The 16,628-nt window shown below is 42.3% G+C and overlaps 1 protein-coding gene across 4 annotated transcripts in view; it reads right to left on the bottom strand.

The window, feature by feature from the left end:
• HECTD4 (HECT domain E3 ubiquitin protein ligase 4) overlaps positions 1-16,628 on the bottom strand; it is a 64,997-nt gene that overhangs the window by 28,900 nt on the left and 19,469 nt on the right. Inside the window, exons 11-34 of one of the 4 annotated variants that reach the window (XM_064392307.1) lie at positions 16,447-16,587; positions 15,877-16,109; positions 15,342-15,487; positions 13,520-13,590; positions 12,901-13,006; positions 12,211-12,331; positions 11,266-11,394; positions 9,973-10,097; positions 8,787-8,940; positions 8,424-8,524; positions 7,454-7,652; positions 6,456-6,602; positions 5,245-5,349; positions 4,441-4,604; positions 3,889-4,122; positions 3,563-3,755; positions 3,304-3,408; positions 3,132-3,220; positions 2,643-2,818; positions 1,845-1,980; positions 1,557-1,698; positions 1,298-1,464; positions 645-791; positions 191-375 (exon numbers count right to left, since the gene is read on the bottom strand). In XM_064392307.1, coding sequence (XP_064248377.1) covers positions 191-375; positions 645-791; positions 1,298-1,464; positions 1,557-1,698; positions 1,845-1,980; positions 2,643-2,818; positions 3,132-3,220; positions 3,304-3,408; positions 3,563-3,755; positions 3,889-4,122; positions 4,441-4,604; positions 5,245-5,349; positions 6,456-6,602; positions 7,454-7,652; positions 8,424-8,524; positions 8,787-8,940; positions 9,973-10,097; positions 11,266-11,394; positions 12,211-12,331; positions 12,901-13,006; positions 13,520-13,590; positions 15,342-15,487; positions 15,877-16,109; positions 16,447-16,587 — 3,516 coding nt within the window. The remainder of the gene's footprint in view (positions 1-190; positions 376-644; positions 792-1,297; positions 1,465-1,556; positions 1,699-1,844; positions 1,981-2,642; positions 2,819-3,131; positions 3,221-3,303; positions 3,409-3,562; positions 3,756-3,888; positions 4,123-4,440; positions 4,605-5,244; positions 5,350-6,455; positions 6,603-7,453; positions 7,653-8,423; positions 8,525-8,786; positions 8,941-9,972; positions 10,098-11,265; positions 11,395-12,210; positions 12,332-12,900; positions 13,007-13,519; positions 13,591-15,341; positions 15,488-15,876; positions 16,110-16,446; positions 16,588-16,628) is intronic. The other 3 variants (XM_064392309.1, XM_064392308.1, XM_064392310.1) reach the window with 3 other exon arrangements.

Raw genomic sequence — 16,628 nt, 5'->3', positions numbered from 1 at the left:
ATTATTTCCATGAGAAGGAAAAGAGCCAGAATTAAAAAACAAGAAGAAAATCCACTGAATTTTGTATTCACTTCTTAAGAATCCACAGTGTCCCAAGTTGTGGTGAATGACTGCCCTATTTTCAATACATTTACACCTTTCCTCAGGCAGTTCTAATACACACAGCAGAAGATACTTCCAGTGTTCCTACCTTCTTCCTTTTCCCACTCCACGCAGCGGTTGGCCAGCACCTGGAAGGCAGCCCAAGCCATGGTGGCCACCTTCTGTTTCTTGGTCTGTTTTTCATTTGAGCTGGACTCTGTCTGGCTGCTCAGGCTGCACAGCCGGTCCATGAGCTGGACCAGCCCGCTACGCACCAGACACTTCTCCTCACTCCTGCAGGAGAAATTCAGGGTGGAATTAACTTCTCCATCACAATGGGAATCTAGAACTTGCTGTTAGCCCAGTAATTAATTAGTTCACTTGGCAAAAAGATGGTTCTGCCTCTCCCTTGTCCTCCCCAGGTGGAATTGTGAGGGAATTTAACTGGATGTTCATCATGATGAGTAAAGGGGATGTATTTATACTACTTAACACTTCTTAAAGCAAAGCCTACTAAGGCCAGGTGTGGATGCCCCCCTTGCCTTCCCCAAGCCCTTCCTCACCTTGTGTAGGGAATGGTGCACAAGAGGCCAATGCTGTTGGCACAGGCGATGGGGTACCGGGCACACAGGGACACCACCGACGTCATCGTCTCCCCAAAAGCCTCCTGGACCTGCTCCACCATCCCACCACACGTCAGCTCTTCAATCCTGTTGGGAGTTAGAGATTGGGAATGGAAGGCTTCAGTTCACAGACTTCCAAACGTAGCTTTGAGAAAATAATAATCAGTGCATGTTAAGAATTACTCAAGAGAGACTTGAAAGGAAAACTGCAAGTCACTAATTTTTCATATGAAACATGTGAACAAGAGAGCTCAGACATGATTAATTCTAACTACAAACAAAATACAAAACATTTACTACATGAGGATGACAGTATCAGCTGAATCTACCACTAACAGCTAGTGAAGGACATCCTCTATACACACCTGGGTACATGTCAGCCCAGTATGAAAGAGAAGTTCATCAATTGATAAATAAAAGCATTTCTTAGGAGTTTCTGCCTCTTCACCCCACAAGAGTCAAAGTGTTTGTTGCAACCTTAGCTCTGCCAACTTGTGCCCTCACAGCTACTCACTTCTGGCTTTCCCTTGTGCAAAGCAATTTATTACCTTCCACAGAGACCAAACCACTGAATTCTGGAGAAATGCACCCACCTTGGCCCTCCCTGGAGCACCATGGTCACCGGGCCCACCAGGTGGGTGACGCCCCCGACGCGCACGGCGGCCGTCAGCAGCTCCCTCATGTGCACCAGGGCCTGTTTCCTGGTGTTGCCACGTCTCCAGCGGGTCTGGGCAGCCAGCAGGAAGCTGCTGCTGGACACCTGTGAGGTTTGAAATGGGATTTTTGTTAGACACAGACAAGGCACCTCCTGTTTCTGAGCAAGTTGGAATTTGAAATAAAATAACAACGTACAGCTTGGTCGGGGTTTGTCCCAATGAAGGCAAAGAGCTGTCCCAGCAGGACACTGTAGGTGGGTTTGTCCCTGCTGTCCTCAATGGCCAGGGACTGCAGCAGGGTGAAGGAGCTGCTCCTGTGGCTGGTGACGTGCCGGCGCCTGCGAGGGAACAGCAATGTTACACCAGGCAGCAGGAAGCTGATCCAACCACCACAAATGCTGCTGTGCTGGCAGTGGTAAATTTGATCAAGCTGATCACTGGGACAGCACCGAGGTGTGAAGGGAAGGAATAAACCCTGCTGTACCTCTGGCTGGCCCGGGCAAACTCGATGTCCTCGTTGCCGATCATCTCCAGGTCGGACGGGGCGGACATGCTGCGCAGGAACACCGGCTGCCGCACGGCGTGCGAGATCACCTTGGTCTCAGAGGCTGACTTACAGGCTGAAGTATTATAAAATAGTAATAAAAAAGGTCATTCCTGGTGCAGGAAATTATTTACAAACTGGGTTTAAAATCACTGGTGGATATCCCAGTGGAAGCTGCAACATAGGGTGGGGAAAATCCAGTCTAAACAAAAATGTGCAACTCAGAACTGAGAATTTTCCTGTTTTCAACCCTGTTGAGAGCTAGAGATTTGGAAGTGAAGGCTTCAACTCAAACTTCCAAATGTAGCCTTAAAAATAATAATCAGCACATATTAATAATTACTCATTGGAGATTTAGAAGGAGAACTGCAAGTCATTCATGTATGAAATATGTAAAGAGCATGGAAGTTAAAGTTCAGACATGATTAAATCTCACTACAAACAAAATACAAATCCAGCTCTGAGGATTATCCTGTTTTGAGGTATTGTTTCAAATCAGATTTATTTGATTTAGTTAAGTATTTTTCCTCAATAAATCAGGAGACTTAAGTTTAAATTCCACCTATTATTACTCAGCTTTTTATTTACCATCCTCATGGAAATCAGAAAACAAAGACGCAACTTCATTTCTTGTAACAGAATTAATTTAATTTAGGGAAAAAATAGTTTAATTTAAAGCAAAAGAGGTACAAATAAGAAATAATTATCTTTAGAAAATGCTGGTAATGAGAGCTGTACCTGGAGTCTCTGCAGGGGTCCCAGATATGCTCCTTGTGATCCCAGACTGTGCTGCAATGGTCACATGCAACAACAGCTCTGCTCTGTTCATCAAGCTCTTCACCAAGGTTTTTGTCTTTGCTAAGGGATGAGAGGTCTTCTGGATCAGTGAATTCACCTCTTGGAAAAACTTCTCCCTAGGATTACGAAAGGGAAGTAAAAGAAGCCAAGTCAATGTTTGAATGCTTTCAGAAAGGAAGTGTTACTGAGGGAAAGGTCAGCTGAAGAGAACTTATGGCCTCAGTCTGTTCTGTGCCAGCAAAGAAGAAAGGAGAAAAAAATGGAAGAAATAAACAAGTGATTCCTTAGCAAACACAAGGAGTTGCAGGTATTAATATTAATACATTTAGCACAGAAGTTTCTAATAATTTCATCAGATTCTTTTGGAATTCCCTGGAATTGCCCCGAAGCTGCCCCTCCTTTGAGGCCTAAATGTTCACTAATACTGACCTTAATGCCAGGACCACGTTCTCAAGATCACTCCCATCAAAAGAAACTTCCTTCATTGAACACAGAAGCTCCAGCTCCTTCATCTTGCTCTGAACAAAGGGAAGGAGAAGGATGAGCAGGTTTTGAGGAAGCAGAGTGAGGCACAAGCACCCAGAGCAGCCCCAGGGCTCACCTCGTTGAAGTGATAATCATAAAAAAAGGGGACATTGTTCTCCAGCTTCCCATGCATGGCATCATCCACCTCGTTCTGCCACTTCTGCTCCAGCTCAGCCACACTCTGATAAAGAGACAAAAATCACACTTGTTGCACTTAAGGTGTACAAGGGATTTTAGAAGAAGAAATCTGAGTACATTTTGTACTTCTGTAGTACTAAAATACATCTTTACTTTCAAAACAAGCCTTCTGTTGTTTCCAGTAATTTTCTTTTTACCTGCAGTTGTCTCTCCATGGCATTCAGCTTCTTAAAGGTCTCTCCCATAATTTTACAAAGTAAATCATATTCTTCAGCATGTTCCTCCTGATATTGGAAATTTATCAGGGACTGGAGAGCATCAACCAAATTGAGATGTTTAATCACACATGAAACCACCATCTCCTCCATGACTTCTGGCTGGATCACTTCCCTAGGGTTCCAGGGAAAGCCAAACTCATTAATCAGGAGTGAGAGACCAACTTGGACAATTCATAGTCATAAATCATCAGATGCTGCATTCACAAACAAGGTTAAAAACCCAGAGGGAAACAAGGACTCCTTACTTGATACTGGGTCTAAATTGAGGCCGAGCACGTCCAGAAATTTCCCTGAGCTTGATCATGATTCCTGGGGGCAGCCTAATCCTGGGCAGGTCAAAGTAGTGTCCAACAGGAGGCACGAGCACATCAGAGGGATATGTGAACTCCCTGTCCTCCTCTATGGTGAGGGGCAGTGGAGAAGGGCTTGGAGTAAGGGCTGGAGATATGACCCCGTTGGCTTCCACCTGCCACTGGCACCTGCAAAAAGGGGTAAAAATTAATGAAAAGGACTTTTTTTCACCTCTCTAATTCCCCCTTTACTGAGAAAGACACTTCAGCTGACAAATTACAATGATTAAATATTAATATTTGAAGTGTGGCTTGTACCAAATAACCCAATCCTCCTTTTACTCTAAAAACCCCTTTGTTTAGGAGAATATTCCCTCAGTTTTAGGCAAACTGCTGAACAAACTATAGGAAAAATGATCCAAACATCACCTTAAAGCACAGGACTTGAACACAAATCACTTCCCCTCAGAAAAAAACCCAATAAGATTAAAATTGATTTTTTTTTACCTTTGTAAAAGTTTAGATCTTAAGAGCTCTTGACAGGTTTCTTCATCTTTGGTAATTTCTGGCCCATTGTACAAGATCCTTAGCATGGAACAGGCCAGCACAGAGAGGCCCAGGGCCAGGTCAACCAGGAATGGCAAACCTCCTGACACATCCTCTGAGGATTCCTGCAGCAGGAACAGGGAGAAGTTCAAGCAATCCATCAGCAAGTCCTTTCCAATAGATTCAAGATAGGAGATTTTATATATAATCTTCTAAATGTAAGATATAGCTCGATATCAATCTTAACTCTTACATATAAAATGCTTAACAATTGACAGCAACTTGTAAGAACAACTCAAGATAAGAAGTAAGGGTTTTAAATATTATTTTCCTGAACCAAGAAGGAACAGGTCAAGTTATTTTTGGTTCAGTCACCCCAACTTGTAGTGGGATCCAAGATTCCCTGTGTTTAATCCCAGAATTCCTCCCCTCTCTTCTTCATGGGCTGGAACCATTATCTCCTCAGGACTTCTCAGATTTTCAGGTTTTACAAAGAAATCCTGGAGTGGCTTCAGGAGATAGGTAAGTCCCATTTGATAACAACTATCTCCATGAATGCCCAATGCCAGCCCATCCACAGGGATCTCTGCATCCCAAACTCAGCTTCCTTTCATTGCCAACACCCGATTTGTCTCACTGCCCAAAGCAGTCACTGCTGGTTTCCATCTCCAACTGCCAAGCTGGCAGCACACTCCCATGGGTCTGGAATGTGTTGTGGCAGGCAGTGGGAGCTGAAGCAGTCCCTGGGATTCCCCCCTGCAGTACCTGTGCTCGGACCGTGCAGGCAAAGCCCCACATGGCTTTGTCAGGAGTGTTGTGCTCGCGCCCGCTCCGCATCTCGAAGGAGAACGTGACCGTGTCTCCTTCCACCTTCACACAGCCACGGCACAAAAAGGGGAAAAAGGAAAATATGTTTAATGATTGAGGCAAACAAACAGGTTTTCACACAACTGTCATTAAAAGTCATCACCACTTATCTGGGGGGTGTTTTTATCTCAAAGGAAATATTCTGATTTAATTTTTTTTCCCTTTTTGTAAAGGTGTCTTTTAGTGGAAAACTTAATTTTGCTGTTGGCTGACTACAGTAAAACAAAAAGAATCACCATAGCTGTAAAATCAAAAGCAGAAATTATCAGTGTGTTATTTAGCCTTGATTTTCACTGTTTGTCTGCAAGAAACCAGGCAATAATTAACAATTCTCTTCCTGAAGGAAGACAGACAAGCTCTTCAATTAGAAAAGTGACAACAAATTAATCAAGGAGCTTGCTAAAAGAACAGCATCAAAACCTATGTGCGAAAAATAAACCAAATTCCCTTAATTGTGAACAATGGAGTTCTTGTCTGAAATTGCTTTCCAGTTTATTACCTCTTAATTTCTTTCTACAATGTGTTTTTGTTATGTAAATAAGCCCAGTTTTAGCATGGGACAATGTAGCAGCACAAATATATATTAAACAAAAATAAAATCACACTGCAGAGAGTGTGAGGGGACACACTGCCAAAGCCCTGAAATGCTGAGTTTTCAACAAGTTTGAGAGATTCTTCTTAGTTTTATTACCAAAAGCACCAATAAAATTTTAAAATCCAACAGAAATGGTTGGATTTTGTTACATTTACCACTTGATATATTTGGGGGTTATTATGCAAAAAATTGACTTTAAGAGAATCTGCCTAGAACTTCTCCTAGGAGGGTGTACTTAGGAGAAGAGCAGTGCCATTAGAGACTGCAGGACTCAAACATCTCCATCAGGAATTCCAGGAAGACACAAAACAAACTCCAAGGGAAGCATCACACGGAACACAGAGCCAAGTTTCAAGTTCTCCCCCAAGGACACAACAGTTCACTGAGCAGGGATCTCATCATGGATAACTGTACACTTAAAAGCTTGGAATGCATAGCTAGGAGGGTAAAATGGGCTGGGCATGGTTTCCAAAGGGAATTTTCTATGGGAAAGAGGTGGATGGGAATACTGTACCTTCACCAGGTCCTTGGGCCACCCCGTTCCTAAGACACTACGGCTGCCATATCCCAGTGTATTGCCTCCATACTCAGCAACCTTCCTACTGTTTGTGCTAGGACCAGCATAGATCACCAACTTCAAAACATAAAATACACTGTTAGACTGTAAGAGAAAAACAAGAAAACCTAATAATAATAATAATACTTAGCACTTCCACCGCGCTCCATGCACGTGAACCGATCCTCACAGGCTCGGTGAGGGCAGCAGGGTTAAGTATTATTATCCCCATTTTACAGATGGGGAAACTGAGGCACACAGGGACTGGAGGGGCTTGGTCCCTGCTCACACAGCAGGGCTGGGAGCAGAGCAGGAGCAATCCTGACTGCCAGCCCTGAGGCAGAGAACAAACTCCTTCCCTAGCAGTGAGGGGTTGATCCTGCTCCCAGCAAAGCCAGAGTTTTGTCATGACTTTGGAGGGATCAGGGTTTTTTGGGGAGTTCAATATTAATGTCACCCATTACTGATTAAAGATAATCCCATTAGTTATTTATGAGCATCAGGACTTGCTCTATGCCAAAGAATAAACAGCAGCACTCAGCAAGCAGCACAAGCAGCTCTCTGATAATACAAAGTGGATAAGTGCTATTGGTTGTTTTCTTAAAATTGAAATATTTGTTCCTATTAACCCAGGTAAACAAGTTCTTTATCATCAGGGGAAAAGGAACCTCTCCAGCTCTGCCCAGTTTAAACCAACTGTGCTGATCAAAGGAGGCAGCTGGATTAAAATTTAGGAAATAAGGAAAACTGAACATGAGTAAAAATGAGGAAAGTCAAACTTGGACAGCCTGAAATGATGTTTTTAAAAAACAAAACTGCCAGAATTTCTGAGGGGAAAAACCAACCCAAACCACCCCCCAATCCCTGGAGCCTCCCACAGCTGTCCCATGGCAGAACTGCCACCTTTTTGGAGGGAATTGCCTCATTGCAGAGGTGCTGAGCTGGCCCTTGCTTACCTTGTCATAATCATACTGGGAGGAGCATCTGTTGTCAAATCTAAGATACAAACAGCGGGCTCCTGGAATGTGGACAGTCTCCTTAAATTTATAGTTATCCCTGACAGGATGCACTGTCTCCACAGTCTTCCCAGCAGCCCAGGGAGCAGGGATCTTCAAACCAGTCAGGAATCCTGGCTCTTCCTTCTCTTCCAGCATCCTGAAATTAGAGGGAGAAATTTGGCCTAAAATACAGCACAGAGATTTCTGTCATTCAATAAAGTACTTAAAAATCACCTCTCAGTATTGACACAGAGAGACAAGGAACTGACTCCTGGTTTTAGGCATGACTTGTATTGAGGGAATTCATGTATTATCATCATTATTCATAGATTACATACACTGTTATTCACAAAAAATCCCATTATCATGAATTCTTTAGTATTGCAAATTCTCCAATGCTGCAAATAAGCATTTTTATTTGATTTTAGCTGTTTGTTTCTGTTCCTAAGCAGGAGCTGGGAAACTTTGAGCTGAGACACAGCATTTAAATGCAGGATTTAAAAATGTTATTTCTCTGTAAATTAAACCATTTAATAGCTTTGCAATGGTTTTAATTCTGTATCTCATGCTGCCAGAGCAATTTACATTTTCTCCTGATGGTCCTTCCTAGCCTAATTTATTGTGAGAGAAACATTTAGATTTAATTTCTAATGCTTGAGATGAGGGAAAAAAAAACAAAATGAACCATACTCTGTGTAAACAACCTGAGGTTATTAATAGTTTAATTCTATACACAGAACAAAATTTGGAACTAACTGCCTTTTGCAAAAGCTTATATAAAACTGAGACAGCCTGCCTTAGAAATCATTCCAGCATACCTTTAAAAATGAATTCAAATAAAAACTGCTGCTTTATCCCACAGCAATGGTCAAACAGACATTATAGTTCAGTTTATCCCATGAAAAGACCCAAATGTAAAGAAAATCACCTTTCATCAGGTAAGTGCTTCCCTTTCTGCTCTGGAGCACAGCTGGGGGAACTGTTCAGTTCTGAGAAAACTGGAGACTGGGTTTTAAGCAGCAGTGCAGTCTGTGGCCCAAAATACACAGTGTTAGGGACATGCAAACTGTAAAGCATTTGAAGAGCTCATTACTGAAATAATTAACAATTATTGTTATTGACAATAAATCACGACTGAGAAGCTCCCAGAGCAGTGAAATTTAACATTCAGCACCAGCAGCTTTGGCAGAGCTGTTGAGAAACTCAGAACTCTGGTGTGTGGATGAGGTCTGGAGGAAGCTGCAGCCCCAGGTTTGGCCCTGGGCAGCCCAGGGTGGCACAGAGCCCGTACCTGGCTGGTGTAAAGGACCAGCTGCACCAGCTGAGGCATCAGGGCATCAGCCATGGTCAGGGTCTGCAGGTTTGGGTGCATCAGGGACGTCAGCAGCACAGGCAGCAGGTGGCCAAGCATGGTGGCCTTTGTGATCTGCTCCAGGCCCTTTAACCTGGAAGGAGAGCCAAAGTTACAGAGGAACAACTCTTTTCATAGAGCAGCACTTCTGCTTTTAGTCACTTCTGTTTCATCCTGTAACAGCAACTCAAAATTCAGCAGAGAATGTTTGCATTATATTAACAAAATCCCCAAAACAATCTGGAAACCACTACAATTTCTCCCAAGTGCCAGTGACCTTGAATTGCTGACAATTTTTACTGAACAATCTGAGAGCAGAGACAGTAAATCAACAGTTTAATAATTACTCAGAGAAGGATAAGCTCCCCTGGGCACAGGATGAAAGTCCCCATCAAACACAAATGCACCAGTGTGGATATCAGCTCCCAGCACATGGAGCTCAAAGGACTTGAAAAGGATCTGCAGCTACAAAAATATATTTGAACACGAACTCATATGAAAATATCACCCAGGAATTGTGTGCTGTCAATAAACACAACTAATCTTGCAGGCACTGAGAAGCAGAAAGTGAAACCTGGGACACAGCTGGGACAGGGAGCTGTTTGTTTGAGGAGAGAAAAGTTCACAGCTTTTGTTTCCACCCCATTCCCAAGGTGTATTTTTAAGAGGAGGGGAGACAGGGAAGGGCAGGTGATGGAATATGTGGGGTATAAAACAACACCCAGGGACTGTCATGCATAAATATCTAATCCAGCTGCTAGGGATGTAATAATCAGAAATTTTAAAATAAACAGATTGTTCTAGCTTACAGGAGTATTCCCAGCTAATTACAGTTTATTTCCAGGTATCCTACTCATAAATACCATTATAACTGACTAAAACCTTCTCATTTTGAGGTTCCTACAGAAATATCAACCTACAGATGATCAGGACTGACACAGAGAGTGATTCTGAATTCTCAACCAGCTGAGTGCTAAACAATTGCTACAGGAAGAAACAGTTCCTGTGCATTCAAAGCTCAAATATGAAGTGATAAAGAATAATTAATGCTAACTGTGCTTGTACAATAAGCCACAAAGAGCAGCAGCTCCCTGGTTCCAAATTAGGATCCTCCCACTTGTCTTACCTTTGCTCCCTGTCAGAAATGTCACTGTTAATTAGTGCTGTAGTGACTTGTTGCAGCATTTCTAAGACTTCATCACATCCTGTCAGAATTTGTGTGGCAAGAGACAAAATGCTGGTCTTGAGTTCCTAAGTTAAAAAAAAAAAAAGGAGTTACAGGATACTTAAATTCTTAGAGAATCCCCCCAGAAAAGGACAAGAGAACAAAAAGATGGATTTCCAAATGAAAAGAATGATAATGTGACCTGGCAGGCCTGCAGCAGGAGATTCATCCAAGACTTAAATTTGATTAATGTTAAGCCCCAAAGTGCTGGGAGAAACTAGGTGCATGTTTTACAGGATGCACATCCAGTTTCTAGAGGGAAGGAAGCCCCAAGTCCAGCACAGGAGAGAGCTGAGAGCCAGCCAAGGCACAGGACTGGTGACACAATGTCCTAGCAGGGATGAGGAGCACTGCAGAGAGAGAAACTGAACAATGAACACGGCGTGAACAGTGAGACAAGAAAAATACTCCAAGATTTAGCATTTACTCAATGAGCCTGAACAAATCACTTCCAACTGCTGCAGCTCACAAACACACACAGCCTCAAAGAGCAGCAGAGAAAACCAGCTTAGCAAAACAGCAAAAATTCAGAAATCAATTCCATTAGGGAAGGATTATTACCACAACTACTCTGAGCAGACAACCTGCACTCCAGGGCAAACCTGGGAGTTGGATGAAGCAGTGTGAAATGCAGCATTCTAATAAACTTCTACCAACCAAAGCCTGTCCTCAAACCTTGTCCTCTAACAGCTTCCTTGCCACAAACTTCAGTCTCTCTATTTCAGACAAAGGATGGAGGTGGTTCTGCACAACATTTGATTGTTTAAACTGCAAAAATGCAACAGCCAGGTAAGGCAAACAAGAAACCCCCATTCTATTTATTTAACAATATTTTTTTCAAGGGCCACCTGAGGGATTTGGAGAGGAAAAAGTGTCTGGGGTAACACGTCCAGGAAAGGAAACTCCTGCACCACAAATCCTACTAGCACATACTAATTAAAATCTACTAAAAACTCATTATACATGTATTTAGGAAGGGAAGTGTCTGCTCTCACTGATAATAGGGAATGCAAGCTGGAATCCTGAACTCAGAATAACTGCAGATTTTACTCTGGACTGTTCTTCCCTGATCTCAGCTAATTAACTCTACCAAAAGGAAAAGAACCACCACAAACAGCAAACGCACTGCAGGAACAAGGTGTCACAGGCACACTGACTGGAGAGAGCCATACTAGAATAAAACTTGGTGTTTACCTGTACCTTCAATGTCTCTCCCTGCAAGGAGCTGTCACTGTCATCATTGTCATCAGGTTTAATCAAAATAGTGTTACTGAGGAGGTGGTTCTGCACAGCCATCAGGTACCGCAAGCACGAGGACGCAGCCTTGAACACAAATAAGTAAAACTTTGCATTATCCAAACCCTTCATCAACCCTGAGTCAGGCAAGCCTCAGACTTGGAAGTTGGAGAGAGGAAAAAAAAAGTTGAGGAAGGAAAAAAGAAAGAACAAATAAATAATTTTATATATTTAAGGAAAGAAACCAGTCGCAAAATGCTGAATTTTATGAAATAATTCACAAAAATATAAAGAGGCAGTATAACTTTGTTCAGGTTTGGAACATTACAGCAATATTCAGGAACTTTAAGAATTAATTAATTCTGAAAAGATTGTGCCACCAGAGAGATAAACATAATTCACATTCCTGAAGGTGATGGTTCCATGCCACTCCTTCCCCACAGAGCAGGACATCCTGTCCCCTCCCAGTTTTTATGGAAGCTCAGCCTGCTTTTCTCAGGGAGGTCCTGCTGAAAACACCTGCCCACAGTGCTACCATTAAATACAGCTTTAACTCATTCCTGTCTCTGGCAACTCTTTCAGCCTGTATGAACCACAACACACAACTGCATATTTGATTCTTTAAGCTGTGTTGAATATTGAGATCCACAAACTTTGCTTAAACTGAACAGCAACCAGAAAATAAATCCATGCATAAACCTATTCCAGCATTACTGAATAATTTCCTTTGCTGTGAGAAATTATTCTTTTCTTCCCTGCACAGCACAAACAAAGACAATTCTTCTCCTGGGTTTGTTAAGACACAACTATAAAAGTTTCACCTCCTTGTACTCAGTGAAGAGGATTCAAGGAGAAAAAGAAGCCAAAAGCAGAGATACTTCTACCAACACACATTTTACTTACAGGCACAGTTGAAAGAAGCCTTTGAAAGTCATCTTTAGATACAGTTTGGCACTTGGTGATTAAGACACAAGATTCTCGGACAACAATCTTGAGGATGTAGTGCAAGAGCTCATCATTGAGTCTTCCAGAGAGGCAAGAAGGGTGGAAAATGTAAATCATTAATTACTGTGCATTATGTACAGCTCAGCTCACTCTGCAAGCTGGATCCCACATTATGGGAAACCTAAACAAGGATCAAACTTCAAATTCTGACACAAAAAACCCCAAGGCTGAACTGTTTAACAATTCCAACAGATTTCCAGGGGTTTGCTGCACTGTGCTGATGTAAATCTGTGATTTCTTATGGCTCCTGTAAAAGACTCCTCCCAGCTTGAACAGGTACTTGAGACTGGCAGTTTTACTGCTGGAAAGTCACCCATGATATACAGAGAAACGCTATAAAATCATATTTATGAAATTATCATTCAAATTTACCATGAACAGGGCAAAGAACAAGAAATTCCAAACCCAGACTGGGTACAGAAGCACCCAAAGTTTGCCCTAAAACATCAAATCTCTCCTCACCCTAATGAAATCTTCCCCCAGAGACACAAACAACACTCAGGTCATGCTGCAAGGAACACAACCAGAAGTTCCTGCAAGTTCACCTCAAGCAAGTAACAGAAAAATACCCTATAAACAGCTTTTTACCTATAATGATCATCATCTTCACTTCCAAATCTGTTGTTCTGCAGCTGCTCAGCTAAATTGGTCAGGATGACATCCCGGAGCTGGGAGAGGCCACTGTTCCTCTCTCCTGGAAGGGAAATAAATTTTTGCAAAGCAGCATTTTACAGAACAGATTTTATTTCCCCAAAACCTCACTGAACACAGACTAGAGCTCAGGAAGGGCTGCATTCCCAGGGTGAGCAGAGCTGCTGCCCCAAACTGGGAGCACTTTCCCTGCCCATGGCACTGCTGGAAATTCCCAGCACTACATTCCTGTGAAGTAACAAATTACTGAGCATCAGCTGCTTCCAGGCCAGATTCCCATTTCCTGGTCAACTCAAGGACATTATTCCCCCTCCACTGAGGTCTAACATCACCTCTCGTTACTGGGTACTTGCAAATATTCCTTTTCTCCACCTGACCTACCCCAGGCCATGCAGCCTTTTGGAAGCTGAAGCATCCCATAATTTCCTAGAAAAGCATGGATTTAAAGCAGAGTAATGCTCAATATCCCACACTGCTCTCCCTCTAAGCTTGAGATGTACTTTGATGTTTTGTTCTCAGAAAACCCCACTCTCACCAGGCCATAAGACATTCTCACCTTCAGTTAAGACCAATTTCAATAAATTATTGATTTCTGCTTCTCCAGGATACAGGATATTTAAACCAGAGCTAAGGAAAAAATAAAACCATGCATTACTTGCATTACTTGATGGATTTAGAAGTGAGCAAAACCATTTCAGTGGACATGTGACAAATGGCACCACACACTCAGCATCTGATAGAACATTTACAATGTCTGTGCAAAGGCTTAGAAGAGCATCCTGCAGATTTTAGCACAAATATTTAGGACATAAGCAGCTGTTTTCTTCAAGAATCTCTTGTAATCAATTATATTTTATTGTTTAGGTCCCAAAGCATCACCAAGAGCTGTTTGCTTCCCCCTGGAAAACTCCCCATTCATCACTTGCACACTGGGCAGCACAATCAGTTTGTTAAGAAACAGATGTCAGGAAAAATGATGATGGCTCAGAGAAAAACCCCAAAAACTCTGGTGATGGGGTAAGAGCTGAGGCTTCTCTGTGCTAAGGACAGGGGAAAATACAAACACAATAATCAAGGAATCACTGCTGCTACAGTTTTGTGCTTTTTGGAGACTGGCTCTATAGAAGTCTTAATTTAAGCTACACAGAGGATTCTGGAAGGAGCATTTCAGGAACACCCCAGCTCTGCAGAAACATTCCAGGTGGAGACTTTTTCCCTCTAACTTGTGCTGAACTCTGTCCTTTCTATGTGAATTCCCCCACTGAGATCACAATCACTTCAAAGGAGCACTTCATGCCTGTCTGAAGTGCTGAAATCATTATGCAACTTTGCCATTTCCTTTCCCTTTTCTTTTTCAGTAACAGAAAAGAAAACTGGGATGTTTTTCAGCTTCACACTGTGAGCAGAGATTACTGCAGCTTCCTTCCCTCTGGCTCATGCTGATCCACTCTGATAGAAACCTCAGGAAAAGTTATCACACATTGCCAGCTCCCTTTGAGGGCTCCACTGGCACCAGAATCCCCCAGGGAGGAAACATCACCCAGTGCCCACCTCGGAGCTTTAACAAGGCACTGGAACACACAGGTATCACAAGGTGTCCATGCAGGTGACAGGGGACACTTTTCCCTGTCAGCAAGCACAACCCTGAAAATGCCAGGTAATCCTCCTGAGCCAAACTATTCTTCCCTCAAGAGTTGCACAGAGCCACAGAAATTTGGAGTGTTGTGATTCACACCAAGGAAATGCAGGCTGATCTTCAAAAGATTTTGTTCTCAACCTCTGGAGCACTTCCCACTGGAAAAGGCAGGTTCTGTTTGTCCTTGGCACACTGGAGCCAGCATTCCTTGGCCCTGAGGTTTCCATTATCTCCTTTTCAGGAGATACAACCACACTTTTTTTCCCCTGGGCCTTGAGGCTCAGAGCATGGCTCAAGTATCATTAACCCCTCCAGTATTGTTCATTCTGCTTCTCCTGATGTTCCTTTTGCTCAGGAGAACTCTAGGGTTACCACTGAGGTAAGAGCTGTGCCTTTCCCTGAACACCACAGCAGCCAAATAAGGAACTCATTCAAAGAAACTCTGCTTGAATTTAGCAACTATTTTATAATAAATATTTTTAAAAATCCCTAAGAAAGCAAGCAAAAAAGAAACTAATTAAAATAAAGTAATTACTACTCGTTATTTCAAGATCAACATATTGTATCTCTTCTCCCACAGACACAAAGTGTAATAATTTTATCATATTGTGTCTTAAAATCCATCACACATTTCCTCATATTAACGTAAAATTAAACTAAATACAATGTGAATGTTCGTCTGTCACCACATTTCAAGGAAACTAAATTCTAAGTGAAGTTGAACTTAATAAAAGATATTTACCTAATAGCCAGACAAACTTCTTTCTGGATTTCAGAGCAGATCTGATCCCTTGGGGCCATCAGTAACTGCCACAGTAACAGCCCAGACCTCCTGACAATGTCTCTGTTCCTTTCGGTTTGGGGGCTGAAGAAAAATTTAAAAACCACCTAGGAAAAATTAAAGACAAAAATATTAATATTAAAATTATACACATTACTTACATTAATTTATTTTCTGCAGTCAGCCTCTGAAACTATTTGTGTGGGTCTAGAAATCTGAAAGTCAGAATCTGATTTTGAATCAAAAAATGGACGGGGGGAAACACAAAGAAAGAAGGACATAACCTCTCTGTGTTTTATTTTTATCTATACAGATTGTTTTTAAATTAGAGCTTTTAAATAAATATATAAAATATTGCAAAGCCACTGCTAGATCAACTTCCATTACATGGATTCCAATGGAGAGAAAAAAAAAATTAAACTCATGGTCGCCTGTACTCCAAACCAAGTTTTTCATTTTTCCATGGGAATTCTGAAGCCCATTTAAGGTTCTGCACCTGGAAGACAACGAGGATGCAGCGGATGATGCAGGTGTCTCCATTGACCATGGCCTTTTCCATAATGTCACAGATGCTGCTCAGGTGATGGGCTTCAATGGGATGCTGCTTGCCCAAGAAATTGCTGATGGGGAGGTTGTTGCTGGCTGCCAGGAGGTTGAGTTGGTGGATGCACATGGCACCAACATGGTGCAGTAACTGGTTAATGACTTCATTTGTGGTTGTTGCATCCCCTGCAAGGAGAGGAGAGCTCAAATGCTGTCTATAGACACAGACTGGATTATCAGCCTTTGCTTCTAAAGTGCAATAAATCAACTTCAGGGCATAAAAGGATTACCCAAACCACCTTCCTATTGTGCTGAAGGCAGCAAGAATCTTGAATCTTCCCCACATCTCACTTTGTACTTTTCCCTCTCTTAAGTGAAGGCTGAACCATGACCAAAATTTACAACTCTTTTCAGCAATTAACTCAGCTGTTAACAGCAAGGCAGTTTCTGTCTGTTTATTCTCTGCCACTCCTCTGTTTCACTTCCCCTCTGTACAAAGTGCTGACTTGTGGGTTCCCCTCACCTTTGGGCTCTGTGATGACGTGACTCACTCCCAGCCTCTGGCACACACAGTGGAATGCCTGGTTCCCAGGATTGCACCACTGATCAATATAATCATTGGAGCATGTCCAGATCATGTTATTCATTGTATCATAACAGGCACCTGAAAAAAGAAAACATTTCATACATCAATTTAGCAGAAAA

Source organism: Passer domesticus, chromosome 17 (assembly GCF_036417665.1).
Source record: "Passer domesticus isolate bPasDom1 chromosome 17, bPasDom1.hap1, whole genome shotgun sequence".
NCBI lineage: Eukaryota > Metazoa > Chordata > Aves > Passeriformes > Passeridae > Passer > Passer domesticus.
The sequence above is the reverse complement of the archived record's forward strand: the minus strand, read 5'-3'. Positions and strand labels throughout refer to the sequence as shown.